Source organism: Punica granatum, chromosome 5 (genome assembly GCF_007655135.1).
Source record: "Punica granatum isolate Tunisia-2019 chromosome 5, ASM765513v2, whole genome shotgun sequence".
In the NCBI taxonomy this organism is placed as follows: Eukaryota; Viridiplantae; Streptophyta; class Magnoliopsida; order Myrtales; family Lythraceae; genus Punica; species Punica granatum.
Window position 1 is genome coordinate 27684153 of NC_045131.1, and position 18189 is coordinate 27702341.

The 18189-nt window shown below is 36.0% G+C and overlaps 1 protein-coding gene across 1 annotated transcript; it reads right to left on the bottom strand.

Moving 5' to 3' along the window:
* Positions 1 to 1510: 1510 nt before the first annotated feature.
* LOC116209644 (beta-galactosidase 8-like) lies at positions 1511 to 6662 on the bottom strand. The gene is made up of 19 exons (XM_031543354.1): positions 6395 to 6662; positions 6209 to 6304; positions 6001 to 6113; positions 5764 to 5830; positions 5534 to 5626; positions 5296 to 5439; positions 5126 to 5214; positions 4929 to 5034; positions 4765 to 4852; positions 4545 to 4663; positions 4057 to 4221; positions 3768 to 3967; positions 3567 to 3661; positions 3275 to 3384; positions 3055 to 3162; positions 2840 to 2950; positions 2484 to 2695; positions 1885 to 2212; positions 1511 to 1792 (listed from the first exon to the last, which is right to left on the bottom strand). Exons 1-19 carry the CDS (start codon positions 6581 to 6583, stop codon positions 1682 to 1684), a joined length of 2544 nt encoding a protein of 847 aa, XP_031399214.1. The 5' UTR covers positions 6584 to 6662; the 3' UTR covers positions 1511 to 1681.
* Positions 6663 to 18189: the final 11527 nt, after the last annotated feature.

The following is an 18189-nucleotide window of genomic DNA, read 5'->3' on the forward strand; positions in this document are numbered from 1 at the left end:
ATATATATTATTTACTACAAAATAAATTGGAGGTATTAACTTTCATACCATCTATACTATTTTCTTGGCTTCTTTTTTATTACACCAAAATACAAGTTTTAGTAAGTATACATACTTTTACCAAATAAAGAAGGGAAATCTGAAAATTTCAGACCAAGTAACAATCATGCTGGAGGCATTTTAATGAATACACCAAAAAAAAAAGATATGTGAAAATGCAATGTCACGAACAAATTTTACTAAATAGACATATTATTATTACTAAATAAAAAATGAAGTATGAACTTTGATACCAAATATGTTAATATGTGGAATCTGAAATTTTTCATTGATATTTCGTCCGCAACAAGTTAGGATCACTAAAGAATTTCTCTTTTTATGGTTTTTGGTTTTAGAGTTAAAGTAATTTTGATTTTGATTGTGGAAAAGGACAAATGATTGTGTAGTATGTTAAGTTAAAGTTAAAGTTAAAATTTTTGACTTGGGAAATGTGTATTTTTATTGTGTAGTGTGTTGAGTTACAGTTAAATTTAAAATTTTTGTGATTTTAACTGCGAAACCAAACGGAGCACTAGGATTTAACATTGGGCTTTGCCATAGGCAAAAAGGAAAAGGGTAAGAAGAGAGAGAGAGAGAAAAATGCATCCTTGCATACATTTGACATCCGCACATATCGCGGTAGACATTGATAATAAGGGAAATTCTAATATGATTCCATGTCACTGTGACACACTTAGTACTTTAATTTAATTATTTAGTATTTTAGTTAAATGATTGATCATCATGGAAAAGCGAGTTGTATTATCATGAACAAATTGTTATCACTTTTTGTTGCTTCTCTTCATTTGTATCCTTATAATCTACTCATATGGGCTCAATTATTATTTTCCTTATGAACTTTGTAACAGCACTGATCGATGGCCAATATTTCACTATTCTTTCCTCCACAAAGAAGTAAAATTTAAACATCAAAAGTACAAGAACTAAAGTAATCTTCTGGAACTTGTTTTCCATAAAACTTTTTTGAAAAATTTCCCTCGCCGCGGCCCAATAATGGACCAAATAAAACAAACAAATTATATACATATCAAAAGAATAGAATCAATCAATCTGTAATATCAAGACAGAACTCACATAGATGTTGTACAGTGATCATGAAGAAGATGCAAGTGTGCCACTCAGATAATCTTCATCAATTCTTCCAAAAGGGCTGCACAGAGAGCCTCGACAATCATATCAATTCGCAATTTTTAGCATCTTAGATCGATAGAAAGAATGAGACCTTAATATATACAGAGCTTTATATAATATCAAGCCGCAAGAGATAAGTACAGCCAAATTACATACGTCAGACTAACGTGTCCCTTCCAAAACTTGCGTCTTTTCCGAATTTAAAATTGTTTTCCCTATTAAGCTGATCGGCGGAGTATCATATTTATGTGTATAATATGCTAATAACTTTATAATTTTTTTTGGGTGAATTAATAACTATATAACTTGAACTAATAAATTGAGCACATTTCTCATGGATCATCCATATCATAAACCACTATGTGATTACATTGCGAAAATAATTAGCAACTGTAGCCAAGATCATTAATCAAGCAAGGGATAATTAGCAATTCCGGCTACAATAATTAGTCAAGCATGGGAAGATCGAATAATTGGCATGGGAACTTGATCACTCGCTACAAAGAGCTTCGACTGCCAAGGTTTTCAGCACTTTGGGGCACGGGTCACCCAAATTATTCGTAGTTACTGCTATTGAGCATCCCTCCTTTCCGATGCAAGCCTAAACATGATAAGATGCCAATATTTAGATAAAAGTCGTTCATCATGAAATCAAAGTTAATGAAGATCGCAAGTTACTTTTTTTTTGTTTACCTTCCTTATTGTTTCTAACATGTCAACATGACAAGATCCAGGACTAAAACTCCCGCAACTTCCATGGGGAGTTCCGAAGCTAGCAAAGCTGACCGAGGTAATAAGCCACCCTTTATCACAGGAGAGCCGAAGCTGAGGGCTCTGAGGATGAAGCTCGGAGTTGGGTTTCCATGAATCAGGTGGAGGAGGATCGCTCTCCGATATGAAAGCACATATCTCTTGTCCGGTTCTTGTTAGGATTGAAATCTTCAAAGGGTCGCCTCCGATTTCCTCATGAAGTACAAGCAAGTTGCTCCCATGATGAACCCAGGAGCGCGGAATATGGTACCTGAGAAGTAGATATGTTGTTCATGTTGAGTCACCTGTATCAACTTAACAAGAATAATAAATGTAACCCTTTCAGCAAGAACAAGGCATCAGGCTCCATTTCGATTTTGATTAGGGAAAGGTTTCTGGATCTATGCAGTAAAATAGAATGGTTAAACTCCTTTTTCTTCAATCATTTCCAAACTAACCAAGACAAGTATTCGTATTTGCATCGAAATAGCTTATATTTTCCCTCTTTTTTGAGAAAGAAGAGTAAGAATGTTTCTTCTTACAGTGTTTGGGAAGGTTGCCCACAGTTCCTTTGGCATTTTGAAGCATCATAAGCTCCCCTGTAGTCACAGTTATCAGGGCAGCCCGTATTAGGAGATAGATAGGCTGGCCAATACCTCCCGATACTTTGGCCGTTGATCCATGCCTGTCCCTTCCCCATGCTACTGAGATCCAAGGCCAATGGGCCCGAACCTTCAGGAGCTGAAAATGTCACCTGAGATGAAAATGTGTAACCACGAGCTTGAACATATTCTATATTGTAGCGAGAATGGTATGAATTCTTGCAGGAAATAAATACGTTTCAATTGATAACTTCGTCCAAAGCCTTAACAGCAAGGAAGAGTCTACATTTCCCGACCTTGTACCATATCAAACTTTGGTTAATTGGTGTAGATGCTCCGTTTTTCCATAACGAACTATTTGCAAGGCTTATGTTGTCAAGTCCGAGGTGTTCTCCTTCAACTCCTACCTGAAACATGGAATGTAAAAATAGTCTTAAGCTTTGTTCTTTACCAAAAAAAAAAATCAGAAAGAAGTACTATGAGAAGACGTATGGCTAAGCAAATCGAATACCTGATGGGTCCAGTCTCCGAGGGTCAGATCCAGTTTCCTATTCCCAAATCCATCGACAATGACAGAATACACTCCTGCTCCATCAATATCGAACCAAGGACCATAGTTCTACCAAAAGGTATTATTTATAGAAGATAAAGCCGAAATAAGACAGAGGTTCCAGGAAAATGCAGTTCCGGATCAAATACATCAAATACAAAGAAAGAACCTATGTGTATACCTGTAGGCCGATCATCATACTAAGGATATCAAGCGAATTATTCCCAGGTCGGAGACTAATTTTCTGCGATAGGTTAAAGCTTGGTTCATCATGATTACCGTATCCAAACCCTATAAAATGCGCGATAAAGAAATTCAGGTCAAAGTTCACATAGAAAGGCCATCTGAAAGTGATGAGAAATTTATTAAGGTCTGAGAATCAAGAAATATCGCTAGAGTATATATTTTTCTGACAAATTTATTAAGGTCTGAGAATCAAGAAATATTGGAGAGTATATATATTTTTTCCTTACCCACGCTTACTCTGTTGACAAATACGAGTGCGGCGTGTCCTAAACTGAAAATATGCAGAAAAGCTTCTTCTGCAGCATTCTCATCCACAGCAAGGCTGCAAACATCAGGAGAAAACGGCTATCAAAATGCGACTAGTAAAGAAAAATTGATTGATAGCGACAATCCTATCAGAATTGCTATAGTTTTGGATTATCACTTACATTGTTGAATACCATAGAAAGTCGCTTGCATCTTTTGTTGTATTTATTTGCTCCAGTAGACCCGGGTAAGTGAACGAAGTGTTGTCCCATACACCCACTGGCTCCTTGTACCAACTCCACCCCGATGGTCCAACTGAAAATCGATGTGTAGTGGTTCTGCTGGCAAATGAATTGTCCCCGATGTGCCTTTGAGAGACAACCTGCACTCATTTCATAAGTACATGACATAAAATAAATCGATGGTTTCTATTCCTGAATGTTAGTTAAACTTCACCATCAGTATCTATACCCTTGCTGTGCTGTAGGCAACATTTTTACAGTCGGGCAGGATACTAACTGACCAAGCAGGGAGGGAGTACGAATTCCCGTTGAATTCAACCATCGCATCTTTGCTGCTATCATAATTTGCGAGAAATGCCGCACATTCATTGGATGGTTTATAATAGACATGTGCCTACGAAAAAGATCAAGCAGTGTAGCTAATAACTCAATAGAATTCAAATATATGGGAAAACGAGCAGCTGACCATCAGAAATGAGATTTGACTACGGCCTTCTTCGCTAATATATCTTAATGCTGCTGGCAGCTGCTAATACCGGGACGGTGAAGATTTCTATTTCATGTGTCAAAAATATGTCTAAACTTCTATACATCAAGGAAAATTTTCATGCCCTCATCAAGAAGTTCATTGGCTGCATGTTGAAATTTTTTGTGCTATATCTCTGCATTTTTCAATAAAACTGGAACAAGTTCAGTATCTAATGTACGTAAACACACTTCCAAGTTGAGGCCAAGCTGTATCTGGGTCGGCTCTGAGCTGATCAAGTAATCTTCGCACAGCTTAATTGCCTTATGCAGATCACGCAAATGGCCCCACTTCGGCTGTCTAATAAAACCTGCAATACACTTCGCCAGTAAGATATAACATCTTGAAGAAATTCCTGGGTGAATGCTAAAAGAAGTCTTAGGATTTGTAGAGTTCAGAAGATTTTGATACCATATTCATCCAAAGGAGCATCATAGTCATAACTCGAAGCAACCAAAGGTCCTCCAGCCGTCCTGCCAAAGTTGGTCCCTCCAAAATACTGCAATACAATGGTAGGCACTCGAATTAGACTGTATAGTGAAAAATATGCTCAAATGAAATATTTATGATATCACCATGTAATAGTTTTGAAATGTGCCGCCCATTTCAAAGAACCGCGCAACTGCAAAGGCCAGGTCCTCGACAAGCCGATGAGGGAGAGGGTAGCCAAACGATGTGAACCTTCAGCGCAAGTTTAAAGAGGCAAAAGCGACATCATAAGTCATATTAGTTCATAATAAAACGAGACTGCTAAATGAACCTGATGGCTTACCATCCACAGTAGTTCTCAGTCCACATTTTCGGTTTTGATGGAGAATTTGGAGTAAATTGATCACAGTAAAACCCATTGCAAGTGTTGATCTGCATATAGTTCCCCACCAAAGAGATCAAATTAATGACCCAAGAACAATTATCGTTTGTCTTGCTTGAAGAAATGCTTACAATCGGATCGGGAGCATCATCTTGCACGCACATGACCCAAGGGATGGTCGTGTTCATACTGATGGCAGTTTCTGCTGCCCATTTGACGTATAACTGCCCAGAGGTCCCGTAGGCCCATTTAACATTCCCGTATTCATTTTCAACCTGTTAATGCGCGTAATAATGAGATACGAGACCAAGAGAAGCTCGGCTTCCCCAGCAGTCGAACTACATTGAGCTTATTATCATCGATCATAACCTGTGCAAGAATGATAGGTCCTCCTTGTGTTGCAAAGAGATTCTCTTCTTTCATTAGAGAAACGATTTTTGCAAGAAAGCCTTCCATTTCTATCTGCACCAATGAACCCATGGGAGACGTAGAAAAGACAAGCCAAAGTCATTGCAACTATATTTGCACAAAAGTGAGCAAGTTGGACACAATTGAGGGAACCGTGAAGGGAAGCTTGCTGTTTGAGGAAATATAGTTACCTTAAAAGGTTCATTATTTGTTCGGAACTGAATTCCGGGAATGAAGTGTAACCACATGGGGAAGCCCCTGCCACAGGCAATTTTTGTCAAAAGTCCATACTTTAGGGGATGCAAACCGGCAAAATAAAAATCATAGGCTCGGGGGAAGCACTGATATTCCAAGAACTGAACGTATTTAGGAGAAGCAATAAATGCAACCCGCCACTTTATTAAAAGAGAAAGAACAGTTGGATGCACCCGTAGTTCCACTCAGCACAGGCATATGGACCGATCCTCAGGTGGACGAAGAGACCAGCTTCCTTCACCATTTTCACGAACCTCACCAAATCAAATCTTCCTTCAAAATAGTACTGCAACAAAAAAGAGAGCCAGATACAGAGCTTATGGCAAGATACAGTTGATTATTCTATTTCACGATAGTACATGGAATTATTAGCCCATGTACCTGTCCCCTGACCGGCTCATGGTAGTTCCAGAAGACGTAGGACTCAATCACGTCCAATCCCCCCTCCTTGGCCTTCCTAATAAGCTCTGGCCAAACCTAAATTTACACCGAGAAACCGAAAGAAAAACTCCATTAAATCATGTAAACCCAAATTTTGAACAAGTACGAATTTTGCTGCAGACCCACCTCGGGCGTGCTCCGAGGGTAGTGAATGGAACCCGACTGCAGCACGCGGCGCTTCCCATCGATAACTAATGCCCTGCTATCGTAAGTGACGGTGGTTCCAAGGGCTTTCCCTATGCAAGAGCCTTCGAGAACTAAGCTAAGAGCAACAACCCACAGTGAGAACAGAGCTACTGAACTGTTGATTCCCATCTTCTCCACAAATCGACGAGTACAGAGCCCATTGGTGACATGTATAGGCCTTAAGAATGGAAGGCTTGTTGCATGTGGGAGGCGTGACATGAAGGGTCATTGTCATGTTTCCCCGTGTTCAGATTGACGTGTCGGATGAAATAGGTACAAGTTCATAGCGGGAATCTGTTCAGACGAAGATTACGAAGAGATCAACCTCGGGATGATTCTTGGGGGCAATGGTTTCAAGAGGAAGGGGACAAGGGAGAAAGGGACGCCAAATTCTGGCGGGTTTTGGCGAAACGGGGCCGTTTGACGAGATTTCCAACGGTCACCTCGTCAACGAAATTGCATGTCTGGGCCCCTTAAAATGCTGGGCGCAATTAGAAGGCCCGTTGTTCTTGGCCCAATGGTGGCCCAATTTGGTGATTATTTTTTTGGGTAGAAACCCAATTGGAGATCGAGTCTGCAATGATTTCCGAGCAAAGATAACCTATCTCGTGGAATGATGCAGTCGAATATATTGCTGCAGGAGAAAGCCTTGTGCGTAACGGGTCTATCACGGCATGTGTCACCGGAGTCTTGCTTTTTATGTGTGAAATTGGGTTCGATAGATGACATGCATTGATAAGACTCGCTTCACTTTTCATCGGACCGGACTTCTCTTAAGAGCACTCTTCAAATAACATAATAAGACGGCATTTGGTTGTGTTATTTCTCCGGTGTAAATCCATCTTTAGCTAACCACTGAGGTTGAGGGTAGGGGAAGCATCGTTCTTGGTTCAATTTAGACCGGATGCCAGCCGAAACTCACAAGCAAGTCGCCCCCCGGTTGTTGACAGCAATCATTTTGGGCCTTTCGGCCAATATTGTTACAAACAAATCATTCACAATCAAGTAATGCTAAAGCAGGAGCTCACTAATTAATCCGGTTTTTTGGCCGTGGATGTTGGCATCGATCCGCTTAGTAGTTCAGTCTTGCCTGAAAGTTGAATCGAACCTCCCATCGCTTGGCTTAATTAACTTTCTATAACTAGAATCAAACCAGATTTATGATAACTTTGTCCAAATCAAGTATGTATGTATCAAGAACTTGGAAGCTTCCCAAAACCCGAATCCATACTCCGAAAAACCGGGATCGAGTAACGTGACAGTCGATGTCTGTGAGAACCTACTGTGATATTTTGGTCGTCCCTTATGGCTAATGAAATATTTGGTGAACTTCCCACCAGAACCAGTACCCCACGCAAGGAGTCGCCATTTGTCTGCTGCCGAGGTTCTGGACGGTGGTGGCTTCGGGAGACTTTTGACTTCTCCAGCTCTCTAATGTGAACACCCTCCTTCCTCACAAGTCATAGTCTCACTATAGATATAGATTAAGAAGTTATTGGGTGATCTTATTTCGTCACATGATGTGAGGAAACACCAATTAAATTTCATGAAATAGAGAAATTAAGTTAATCATTCGAATAATCGTCATAATTATTTTTTATTAAATAATTCTTATTGATTTTTTCTCGCCGCATCAGTATGAAATAGAAACACTTAAAATTTTCTCCTATAGATTAATGACATATACTCAGTTTTGAACTCTTTTTTTTTTTTTTGCGTCAAGGTCCCTCTCTGTTTTTCCTTTAAAAAAATATGAGAATCCCATGAACAAGGTGGCCAAAATCGAGAATATTGGTAGAAATAGTAGAGGATCCATAAAATCGAAACATAAAATCAAATTGTACAATGTAAATTTTCATGAAAACTAAAATATAGTGTTCCGAGAAATAATTATACCTATATTTCTATTGAGATCCTAAAATCCTAAAATTAAAATTAAGGTCCGAAATAAAATATAACTAGTATTTTCTCTTTCTGATATCTATTAACTAAAATTAATTAAGTCTCCAAATAAAATATAATAGGTATCTTTCTATTTTTGATATTTTTCATACATCAATTTGCAGAGTTACGGATTAATTTTCATATTATTCACGTTACGTGCACTATAATTTTGAGCCAATTATGGGATTCGATTGATTGCTCTTACATTGGATTAAAAATCGAAAGTAGTTAAATTATTAATGAACTCAAGTTGCCACCATTTTTACTGTTTGAACTCAAGTTTATCCGTTAAGTTTTCTATTGTTTATAGTAAATTATAACTGGATGAAAAGTAAACTTAAGATAAGGATTTATAAAATCAAGTTTTTGACAACCATGTCCATAATCATAGTAAAATATAAGTGAAATGAGGTATAAAAAGCTACGGAAGTCCCCCCCTTAAGAAAGACTGAAACGAAATTATTTTTTAACCTTCTTTCAGTTTTCAAATTTACCTACAAATTTTTATTGTTTTGAACTTATACAAGTCCATTAAAATAAGAGCAGGCCACGTGCCCCTCATATATTTTTTTTTATTTTCTAAACTTTATTTTCAAATTTCAAGTTTACTTATAAATTTTGATTCGTTTTCATTTTATCCCTTTTAATTTCTTCTTACATTCTCCAAAAGAATTTTATATTATCAGGTTTTAACTTTTTATCCAATGGTCCATGAAAAATGTCAGGTTGCTAAGAGCCCCTATGTTTTCCCTTAAATTTTAACCCTTTTCCCATTTTTAAAATTTACCTACAAATTTTGATTTTTTTCATTTTCGTCTCTTCCATTCGTGTCTTCTTACATCCTATAAAAAGAATTTTCATATTAGCATGTCGTAGCTATTTACAGGGGTCATTAAAATGAGAAGAGGCAATTTGTATCCAGCAAAAAAAAAAAACAGAGAGAGAGAAGAAGCCATGTGCCCGTCATTTCTCTTCCTTCTTCTTTTTTTTTTTTTAGGATTTCTGTCTAACCTTTTTTCCTTTTTTTTTTTAAGTTTACCTGCAAATTTGATTGTTTTTCATTTTTTATTCTTCTTACATTATCGAACAGAATTTCCACATTATCATCTTTTAACTATTTATACAATGGTCCACGGAAATGACAAGTTGCAGCGAGCCCCTCTTTTATTTATTTTTTGAGATTTTAATCCTTTGTCTATTTTTTAAGTTTACCTATAAATTTTGATTGTTTTTCTTTTTTATCTCTTCCTTTAATGTCTTCTTACATCCTCTAAAAAGAATTTCCATATTAGCATATACCTTAGCTATTTATACGGGGAGAAAATCTTGTATGTAACAGTGGTACCATGTGGCAATACCACCAGCTAATAAGGGTTTACCATTTTTGTTTTTTGTATGTAAACAAAAATTGAAAAAAATCTATTGTTGATAAAAATAATTTGTTGTTGGTAAAAATATTTTTTTTATATGTCTTGTAACGTAATCCTACGTAGTACTATCGTTGCACACAAGACCTTCTCTTATACGGGTCCATGGAAATGTGAAGAGGCTAGAGGCCCCTCATTTCTCATTTATGTTTAACCTTCTTTGTTTGCTCTCTCTTTTTCTTTTTATGTTTACCTTCAAATTTGATTGTTTATCATTTTTATTCCTTCTTTTCATTTCCTTTTACATCCTTCAAAAGAATTTTCATATTAGCATGTTTTGACTATTTATACAATGGGCCCATCAAAATGACATGTTGCCATGAGTCCCTCATTTTTTTAAAACTTTTTTCTATTTTTTAAAGTTACCTACAAGCTTGGATTGTATTTCGCTTTGTCCCTTTCTTGATTTCTTCTTATTTCTTACATCCTCCAAAAGAATTTCCATACGAGCATGTCTTAGACATCTTCTATACTTTCAATTAAAATAGGTCACTAACTACAAAAGTGGAGCAAAATATCATTTGATACTAATTTTTTTCTCAGAATAATACCATGTGAAATTGTCATTAATACAAAATTAATAGGTGCTATTAGAGTGTTAAAATATTTCTTTATTACAGTGTCTCAGTTCGTATTTATCCATGAATTTTTAATTATGTCTTTTCTTTTTTTCGATTTAGCAAAAAATTGTTGTTACTTGCATTTTTTTCTTTCAACCGCGTAGGCCCGCAACAAAGAGCGGGCTTTTTGCACTAGTTAAAGGTAAAAACAGAAAAAGACATGAGAAAAGGGCATTTTGTTTTTCTTCGGATAAGTTAAAAAAAAGGGCAAATTTTAAGGATAAAGGACGCCGAAAAGAATGAATATTGGGAGGCCGGGTGGGTGGGGGACCAGTGGCGTCTGGCGGCACTTTGGGCCGGAGGAATATTCTACAGGGGAGTAGAGTAGATGGGGCCCGGCCAGGCTCTGTGTCTGTCTATCTTGACCACCGCCCGCCCCACCCAACGTCTGTAACTGTTCTGGCATGACCGTTAGCCCCTTCTTACCTTCCTTGCCTGCTAAGCTTTCCCTATCCCCGACGGTTTTTTGACAGTTAACCGCTTGTTCTGCTGACTGGCGAGAGAGCACTAACACAAATGACTTTCTAGGAAGGGCCATGGCTCGATTCACCCTCTTATGAAGTGCCAAAATGTATCTACATTTCTAGGATGGATCTGGATCTCGAGAATTAATGTACGTTGATCGATTAGTGCAGTTATCCACCTGAGCATATGTAGTTGTCGCATCTTATGGTTTGTCGAGCCACGATTGGTTGTCATTGAATGCACCATAGAGATGAATATATGGAACTACCGATGAAATGGTTGAATCTCGTCCTTCTTGTTGCACATAATTCGCTAATAAAAGGAAATCTCCTTAATTTATGGATTATATAAGTAATATCTTAATATATGAATAAATTTAGCTGTTTTATATGTCGTTACGATTAATAATGAAGTATGACATTATGAAACTTCTCGACACCGTCACCATGAAAAATTTAGTATTAAAAGAGTGACCTCAACAAAGATATACATAAAAGTAGTCGATCAAATCTTTGAGAAAACTTTTGCCAGAATTGTTCAACTTAATTTATGGTTAAAAGTCATATATATATATATATATATATATGTATGTTCCTCATCTCCTATGAATATTGATCAGGGGAGTATTTGAAACCTTCATAATCTCATTTTCCTTCAAGTTATGGTTGCCACCGATGTTTCACATGTCCGTCCCTGCAGAGCTGAATGGACCACGACAATTAATAAAACAAGTACATAAATGTAATGTTGGGTCTCTTTTCAATAATTTATCCAGTACTCGGGCAATGAAATTTCTTGTTAGATTTGAAATTGATTACTCGATTTGGTACGGTTTCACGCATTTACTGGTGCAGGCACTTGGGCCCATGCTCACAAAGAACCCAAGTCCTGATCTCACACAGATTGTGCATACGACGACTGAGGGGCGCATATGCATCAGTCAATATCCATTTGATAAATTGGCACGTGAGATGATCCAGTCCATATGAAGTAGACTAAATACGTGTAATTTTCTTTCCTTTATTTTTTTTTGGCAAAAAATTCACCCAATTGTTTGCATGCAAATGTTGCGAGGGGATAAGCTTTTTGTGTCAGTTACGGGGAGGGGACTGAGAAAAGTCTTCGACTGCCAATCCCTTTCGCGGGGCCCACTCTCCTGTCCTTACACTACAACTGCAAGTTATCTCGCCACGACCAACTGCTTCACCATTGACTTTTGCCAATGAAAACATTAAATTCTCCTAATTGACTTGCTCTAAAATTCTTGTAATTTAAAATCTCATTCACATTTATTAAATAATTTTTAGATATTGTGTAATTACAACTCATCATTTCATATCATCGTGTGTGAACTATTGAATTTCATATCATCGTGTGTGAACTATTGAATTGAAAGAATTTATAGGTTCGACACTTTTTACGAATTTTCTTTTAAAATTTATACTTGTTTAATATTTTTTCTTGAAAGAGATAATGCAGTATCATACTCACTCATCAGAAAATCATAAAGTTTTAAATTTGATTCTCATCAACAAAATTAACTTATATTCTTTATTTAGATTTTCTTTTTATTTATTTGGACTAGACTTTTAGACCTTTCTATAACAAAAAAAAATAATTTTCTTCTTTGGATGGATAATTAATAATATTTTATGCATGAAAGTGCAAAGTAATTTCACGCCAACTTAGGGAACTAATGGTTAACAATTGAAACTTCACAATTATTCAAGGGCATGCCTTTTTTCTTACTTTCTTGAGAGTAATCGATATATTCCATACACAATATATATACAGAAAAAGGGCCAACCTCAGATGGTATCATGCAAGACTGAGGCTCCAAGGTAAATTGAAACAAAAAGAAAAAAGAAAATTATTGATTAAATTAGAAAGAAGAAAACCACCATGTCTTCTCTTTCGGCAAGAAGGAACGTCTCGATACTCAGGTCGCCTCCATGAGTGTGTGAGCTCACACGAGGGATTCATGGAGCAGCATGTGTTGTTTACAATTATTTATCCACTATTTTTCGCCCTTCTTTTCTCTCTCACTCTCTCTCATGACATTCCTCTCCCTAATATTGTTTGAAAGATCGTGTAATACCGACCGTAGCGTGAATAATAACCTAGTGATATATATTTTATGTTCTTAATGGTGATCACCTGCCATAAAACACATTCTATAACCAAAAGGTCATTTTGTTATTACATTTCATTTTCACAATAAATCTAATCGCATGGCCATATTTTAAAGACAAGAGTTGGAATGCATTTTGGGAAACTTAACGATTAGGGTGTTAATTAGCTAGAAACCAATTAGAGAGAAAAAGCATAGGAAGAAGAGGCGAAAAGATCGATGAATAGGGAACAATGCGTACTCAATTAGATATATACTTTCATTACCCAAAAGAAAAATAAAAGATACTTTCTTTCGGTGAACTATATGAAAGACTTTCTTTCGGTGAACTATATAAAAGATACTTCATGAGTGAGTAAATTTAAATCGTCTTCCCGAAATAAGTTTACATAAATTATTGACAAATAATCGATTGATTGCTAATTAAAAAAACTGAAATTAGAACTTCATAGGGCTTGGTCGGTGATTAAGTGGGCACTGGGGCACGCAATAGTCCATAAATGCCATCGAGGTCCACTCGATCTGGGACAAGGTCTCATTTGATATGCGACAATAGAATAAAATAGGGTAGAATAAAAATTTCATTGGTGTCACTTACGTGAGTTGAAAAGAGGATTTCTTAATAACAAATATATATATATATATATATTTGTATATTTCAATTTGATGGAATGACCTTGAAAAAGATAATAAATAATGGTTATTTTCTCATCTCAACTCTTTTGTATTAATATCATATATCTTATATCTTATACTATTATTTAAGCGAAAGTTCGATTTTCTAACTATCATCTTATTTATCATCTTTGTTTAAATACGATATAATTCAAAATAAAATAAAGGAGATAAAGGATCATTACAAAAATAACGGGTATTAGCGAGGGCCAAATCCCTCGCTAATCCCCCACTCTTAAGGTTTAGCGAGGGATTTTCATCCCTCGCTAATTACAGCCTCGCTAAACCTTGCAAGGGATATTTCCCACGCTAAATATATGAACAATTTAATAGATTTCTCATAACCTTTTTGTCTTCCATGACTGCATTTAATTTCAGTTTCATGAAGTGACGTGACATCATAATATTGTGCCACTTATGATATGGCTATTGATGGTCAGACGAAGGGTCACACGAGGAGAAACCTCATTTTTCCTACGTGGTGCTTCGCAATGTTTTGACCCCACTTTTAGTATAGTATATAGATATAGATTATAGGTGCTTATTATTAACTAACTAGATGCAAGGCTCGTGCACGCGCAATGGTCGGCCTATTAAAAAAAAATAACGAACACTATTGGAATTGATATATAGGTAAGACAATTTCGTTTGTGACTAAGATTTGTGACCTAACTCTTTGTAAAAACAATAGAAGCACAATCTTACAGAATAATCGATTCAATAGATGAACAATACTCTATAATCCATAGGACTTAGGACAAAATTCTTCCCATAAATGTGAAAAATTTATCTCGCGCTCAAGTTAAAATTATAGTGCAATGCCAATCTGGAAGAATCTCACTGTCAATATGAAAAAATTTAAAACTGTGATGCAAATTTATAAGAAGTAAGTGATCAACGTCTCAAGTAAAATGTTATCAAAAGTAAGTTGCTACCTTCTAAGAAGAGTCCCGAGAAAAATGTGAAGAATCACTCTGCAATTTAATAGATTGATCATAAATTCGTCCTTTCATTATCAAATGCAGGTCATTTCAGTTTCAAAAGGTGAGGTGACATCATATTATTGTATCATCTGTAATGTATTATTGGTGATTATACGAAAAGTCACGCAAGGAGAACTCTCCTCCGTCTTACGTAATGCTTATCAATACGTCATCCCAACTTTTAGTATTTTATATAGATATAGATTCTCAACAATAACTCCGGAGGAAATCGTGAAAGGTAAGCAGACCAACCGTCACACCTCTGCATGAATTAGTTGCACTAAATAAAGGGAGACTCATCCAAGTCAAGTGGAAGACCCTACATAATTGATGCGGCTCTTAACTGCTGTTCTACTAACGTATAGACACCAGGACGACACTTATTGGACATATATTTTCTTCGTCAGACATATAAATTATTTAAGACATATGTACTGATCTGAATACCTTAAATCTAGTTACCTTATTAAACGATTGATAAGGTGGCCGGCGAGACTCCCCTTCCCCCTCTTTTAAAAAAAATAGAGTTCTTTTTTTTTCTGATTTTATAAATTTTTTAATAAAGAAAAATTTTAATAGACTAATCAGGAATTGCCACATTGACTGTTTAACGACATTAATTTTTCGTTACGGTTTAGGACTATTTGAGCCAAACTGATATATTTAAGACTCAAATTTAACTTTTCACATAATTTTAGAACCTTCGCGTTCATTTACCCTATCTAATTATATTTTATCAAAATTATAGGTGCTCGTTAACTTATTTTGAACCCCAATTCCAGATGAAATCGTGAAAGGTAAGCAGACGAACCATCTCATCTCTACTTTGATTTGTTGCACTAAATAAAGGGAGACTCATCCAAGTCAAGCGGAAGACCACACATAATTGATGCGGCTCTTAACTGCTGTTCCAGTAAAGTATAGACACCAGGCCGACAACATATGTTTTCTTCATCAATACCGACATTATGGCTCGGTTCAAGTGGCACGGGAGAGGCAATTTATTTCATCATCTTAAGTCTCGAACAAGATAATCCTGCTAGTATACTTGGACGCTAGTATACCTGGATGCTAGATGAAGTAAATTCATCTAATACGTTATATTCGACTTAAGTAGCATGCTTAAGATTGATCTGGCACCGTCCAAACCTCTTACTCCCTTTTCTCAAGTGACCAAGTTCCAATCATTATTGTTTGAAAAGGATGATAATATGGGTAATTAGACACACAAACAGGATGAGTTAGTCTGTGTTTCGTGTAAAATTCATTATACTTTATCCTAACCTTTCACGAGTCGGTTGCAAACCTAGCTAGGAATTGAACCTGTGTACCTTGCCAAGTAGGTATCTGAAATATGCGTTATACTATTGGTTAAGTTGCGTGAGGCAACTAACTCCAAGGAGTTTGACCTAGTAGTAAGGAGGAGTTTAAATATCCACATGATCTCGAATTCGAAACTCCTTGGAGCCACCGGAGCGCCTTTGGCGTGATTACCCGTTCCGTGCGCCGTCGGAGGTTCACGGAGCCTCGGGAATTAATCGGGCAAAGCCTTGACACCCCGGGTTAGCAAAAAAAAAAAAAGTTGTGCGAGGGAACTACCTGGAACCTTTAATTTTTCTATTAATTAGTAAAAGAAAATTAATTAATGATATACGATTCAATGCAGTTCTCGAAATCGTCCATTGCTCCAATTCCTTTTTCCCCTAAAAATTAACACCCTAAGTCGGTTTTATCACTATCGCACGTAGCCCACTTTATAAGCTTAGGAAGAACAATCCAAAGACTTTTGGTATCGTGTCGGTATCACAGATAGAATTGGTTGTATCGTGCACCCTTTCATAACTCAATCTTAGCGATGATCTCCAGTTATTATTCTTATTCTTAATGTACAAGTTAAAAACACATCAATCACGGTGGAAATCATTCAAAGAGAAGAAGCAAAATACAAAATACAAAAACAATAAAATGCTGTAGAGATTTCTAATTTCAAGTTTCAAAATTTTATTAATAATTTATTAGGAAAAGGTATATATATATATATATATATATATATAGTTTTGAATCACCGTTATATCCTGAACGGGGACGCGGAATGGGCGGTCTTCTGAGCTTTCGTCCGTTTAATTAAATTAAATTAAATGGACACTTCTCCTTTTCTTGGGTTTCAAATCGACCGACAACTTTATCCATCTACCCATCTTCTCTAACGACCAATTGGTTCGGACGTTATCCGTTAAATATCATGTGTGCCAAGTCCATGTGCACTAGACCATCAATTCTTGTCGGCGGGCTCCACACACTTCTCTCGAGTCTAGAAACCCCATGCGTGCTTAACCGATAATCCATTACATCGATTATTGTTTCCTTAGATAAGATTTCCGTTTCGAATTTTATAAATAAAATATATATATAACTGGGAGAAATTTCAATTACATGTACTAATCAAAATCTGTTAAATTTTCGGATAGCAGGTGATGCACTCATAAAAAATGAGAAAGTAATAATCTGACTTTGTTTGGTTTTCAGATAAAAAATTTTACTTTACTAAACTCAACTTTATTTATCCTCAAATTCAACCCTATAATCATTACTGTTTTGTCTTTTTTTCATTTAATAATAATTTTTCATTCATATTCTTTTTTAATCATTAATTAATTTTTTAATATAAATTTTTTATTTACTTTGACATCGATATAGATATATATTTATATATATTTTACTTATTCATATATTTGTCAACACTTATTATCATTACATAAAATTAAATTGAGTTGGATCATGATCCAACTCGAGAACCAATCGCTAGCTTACACACGAAGAGATGACCCTTTTTGGCCAAAAACGTGTATTTCCTCTGATCAACTTTCCCTCGAGGGACTATGTCCAACCCATTCCCGCCTTTGATTCATCCGTGATTATCACTTTATTAAGACAGCGCGCTTGACTATTAGCTTCACTGTTTCACAATGATTTCAGACTTGAACCGACAACCTTTGAAACACCTTGCAGAAGCCGTCGAAATCGGATAGCTCCCAAATAAATAATTAAAGACCATGAAGGACCATAAGAATTAACTCTGAAATCGAAATAGCTGGGATAGTAATCTCTATGGAATATGAAAATAGAGTTTAAAGAATATTTTATCTATATTCTTTTAGATGATAGCGCTAAAATTAACATTCGTGCTTTTCTATAAACATCCCGCAAAGCAAAATAAACATTTTCCTTTTCTCTTTGAAGTCTTATGAAGTTAGTAATTAGTTTCACTTTTTTTTAGCCAAACACTTTGCAATTTTTTTAGAACTATAACTTTTCAGTTAGTTTCCATTAGCTTGGATTCCAATTGACAACAAAGTATTTTAATTTTTTATTTGATAGATTCGAATCATCAGCATCATCGAAATAATTTCATTTTTAATGCAAATTTATAAAATTAAGTTGTTAAATTGAATTAACTCCTCAAAAGAAGTAATACGTAAAAACATAAAAT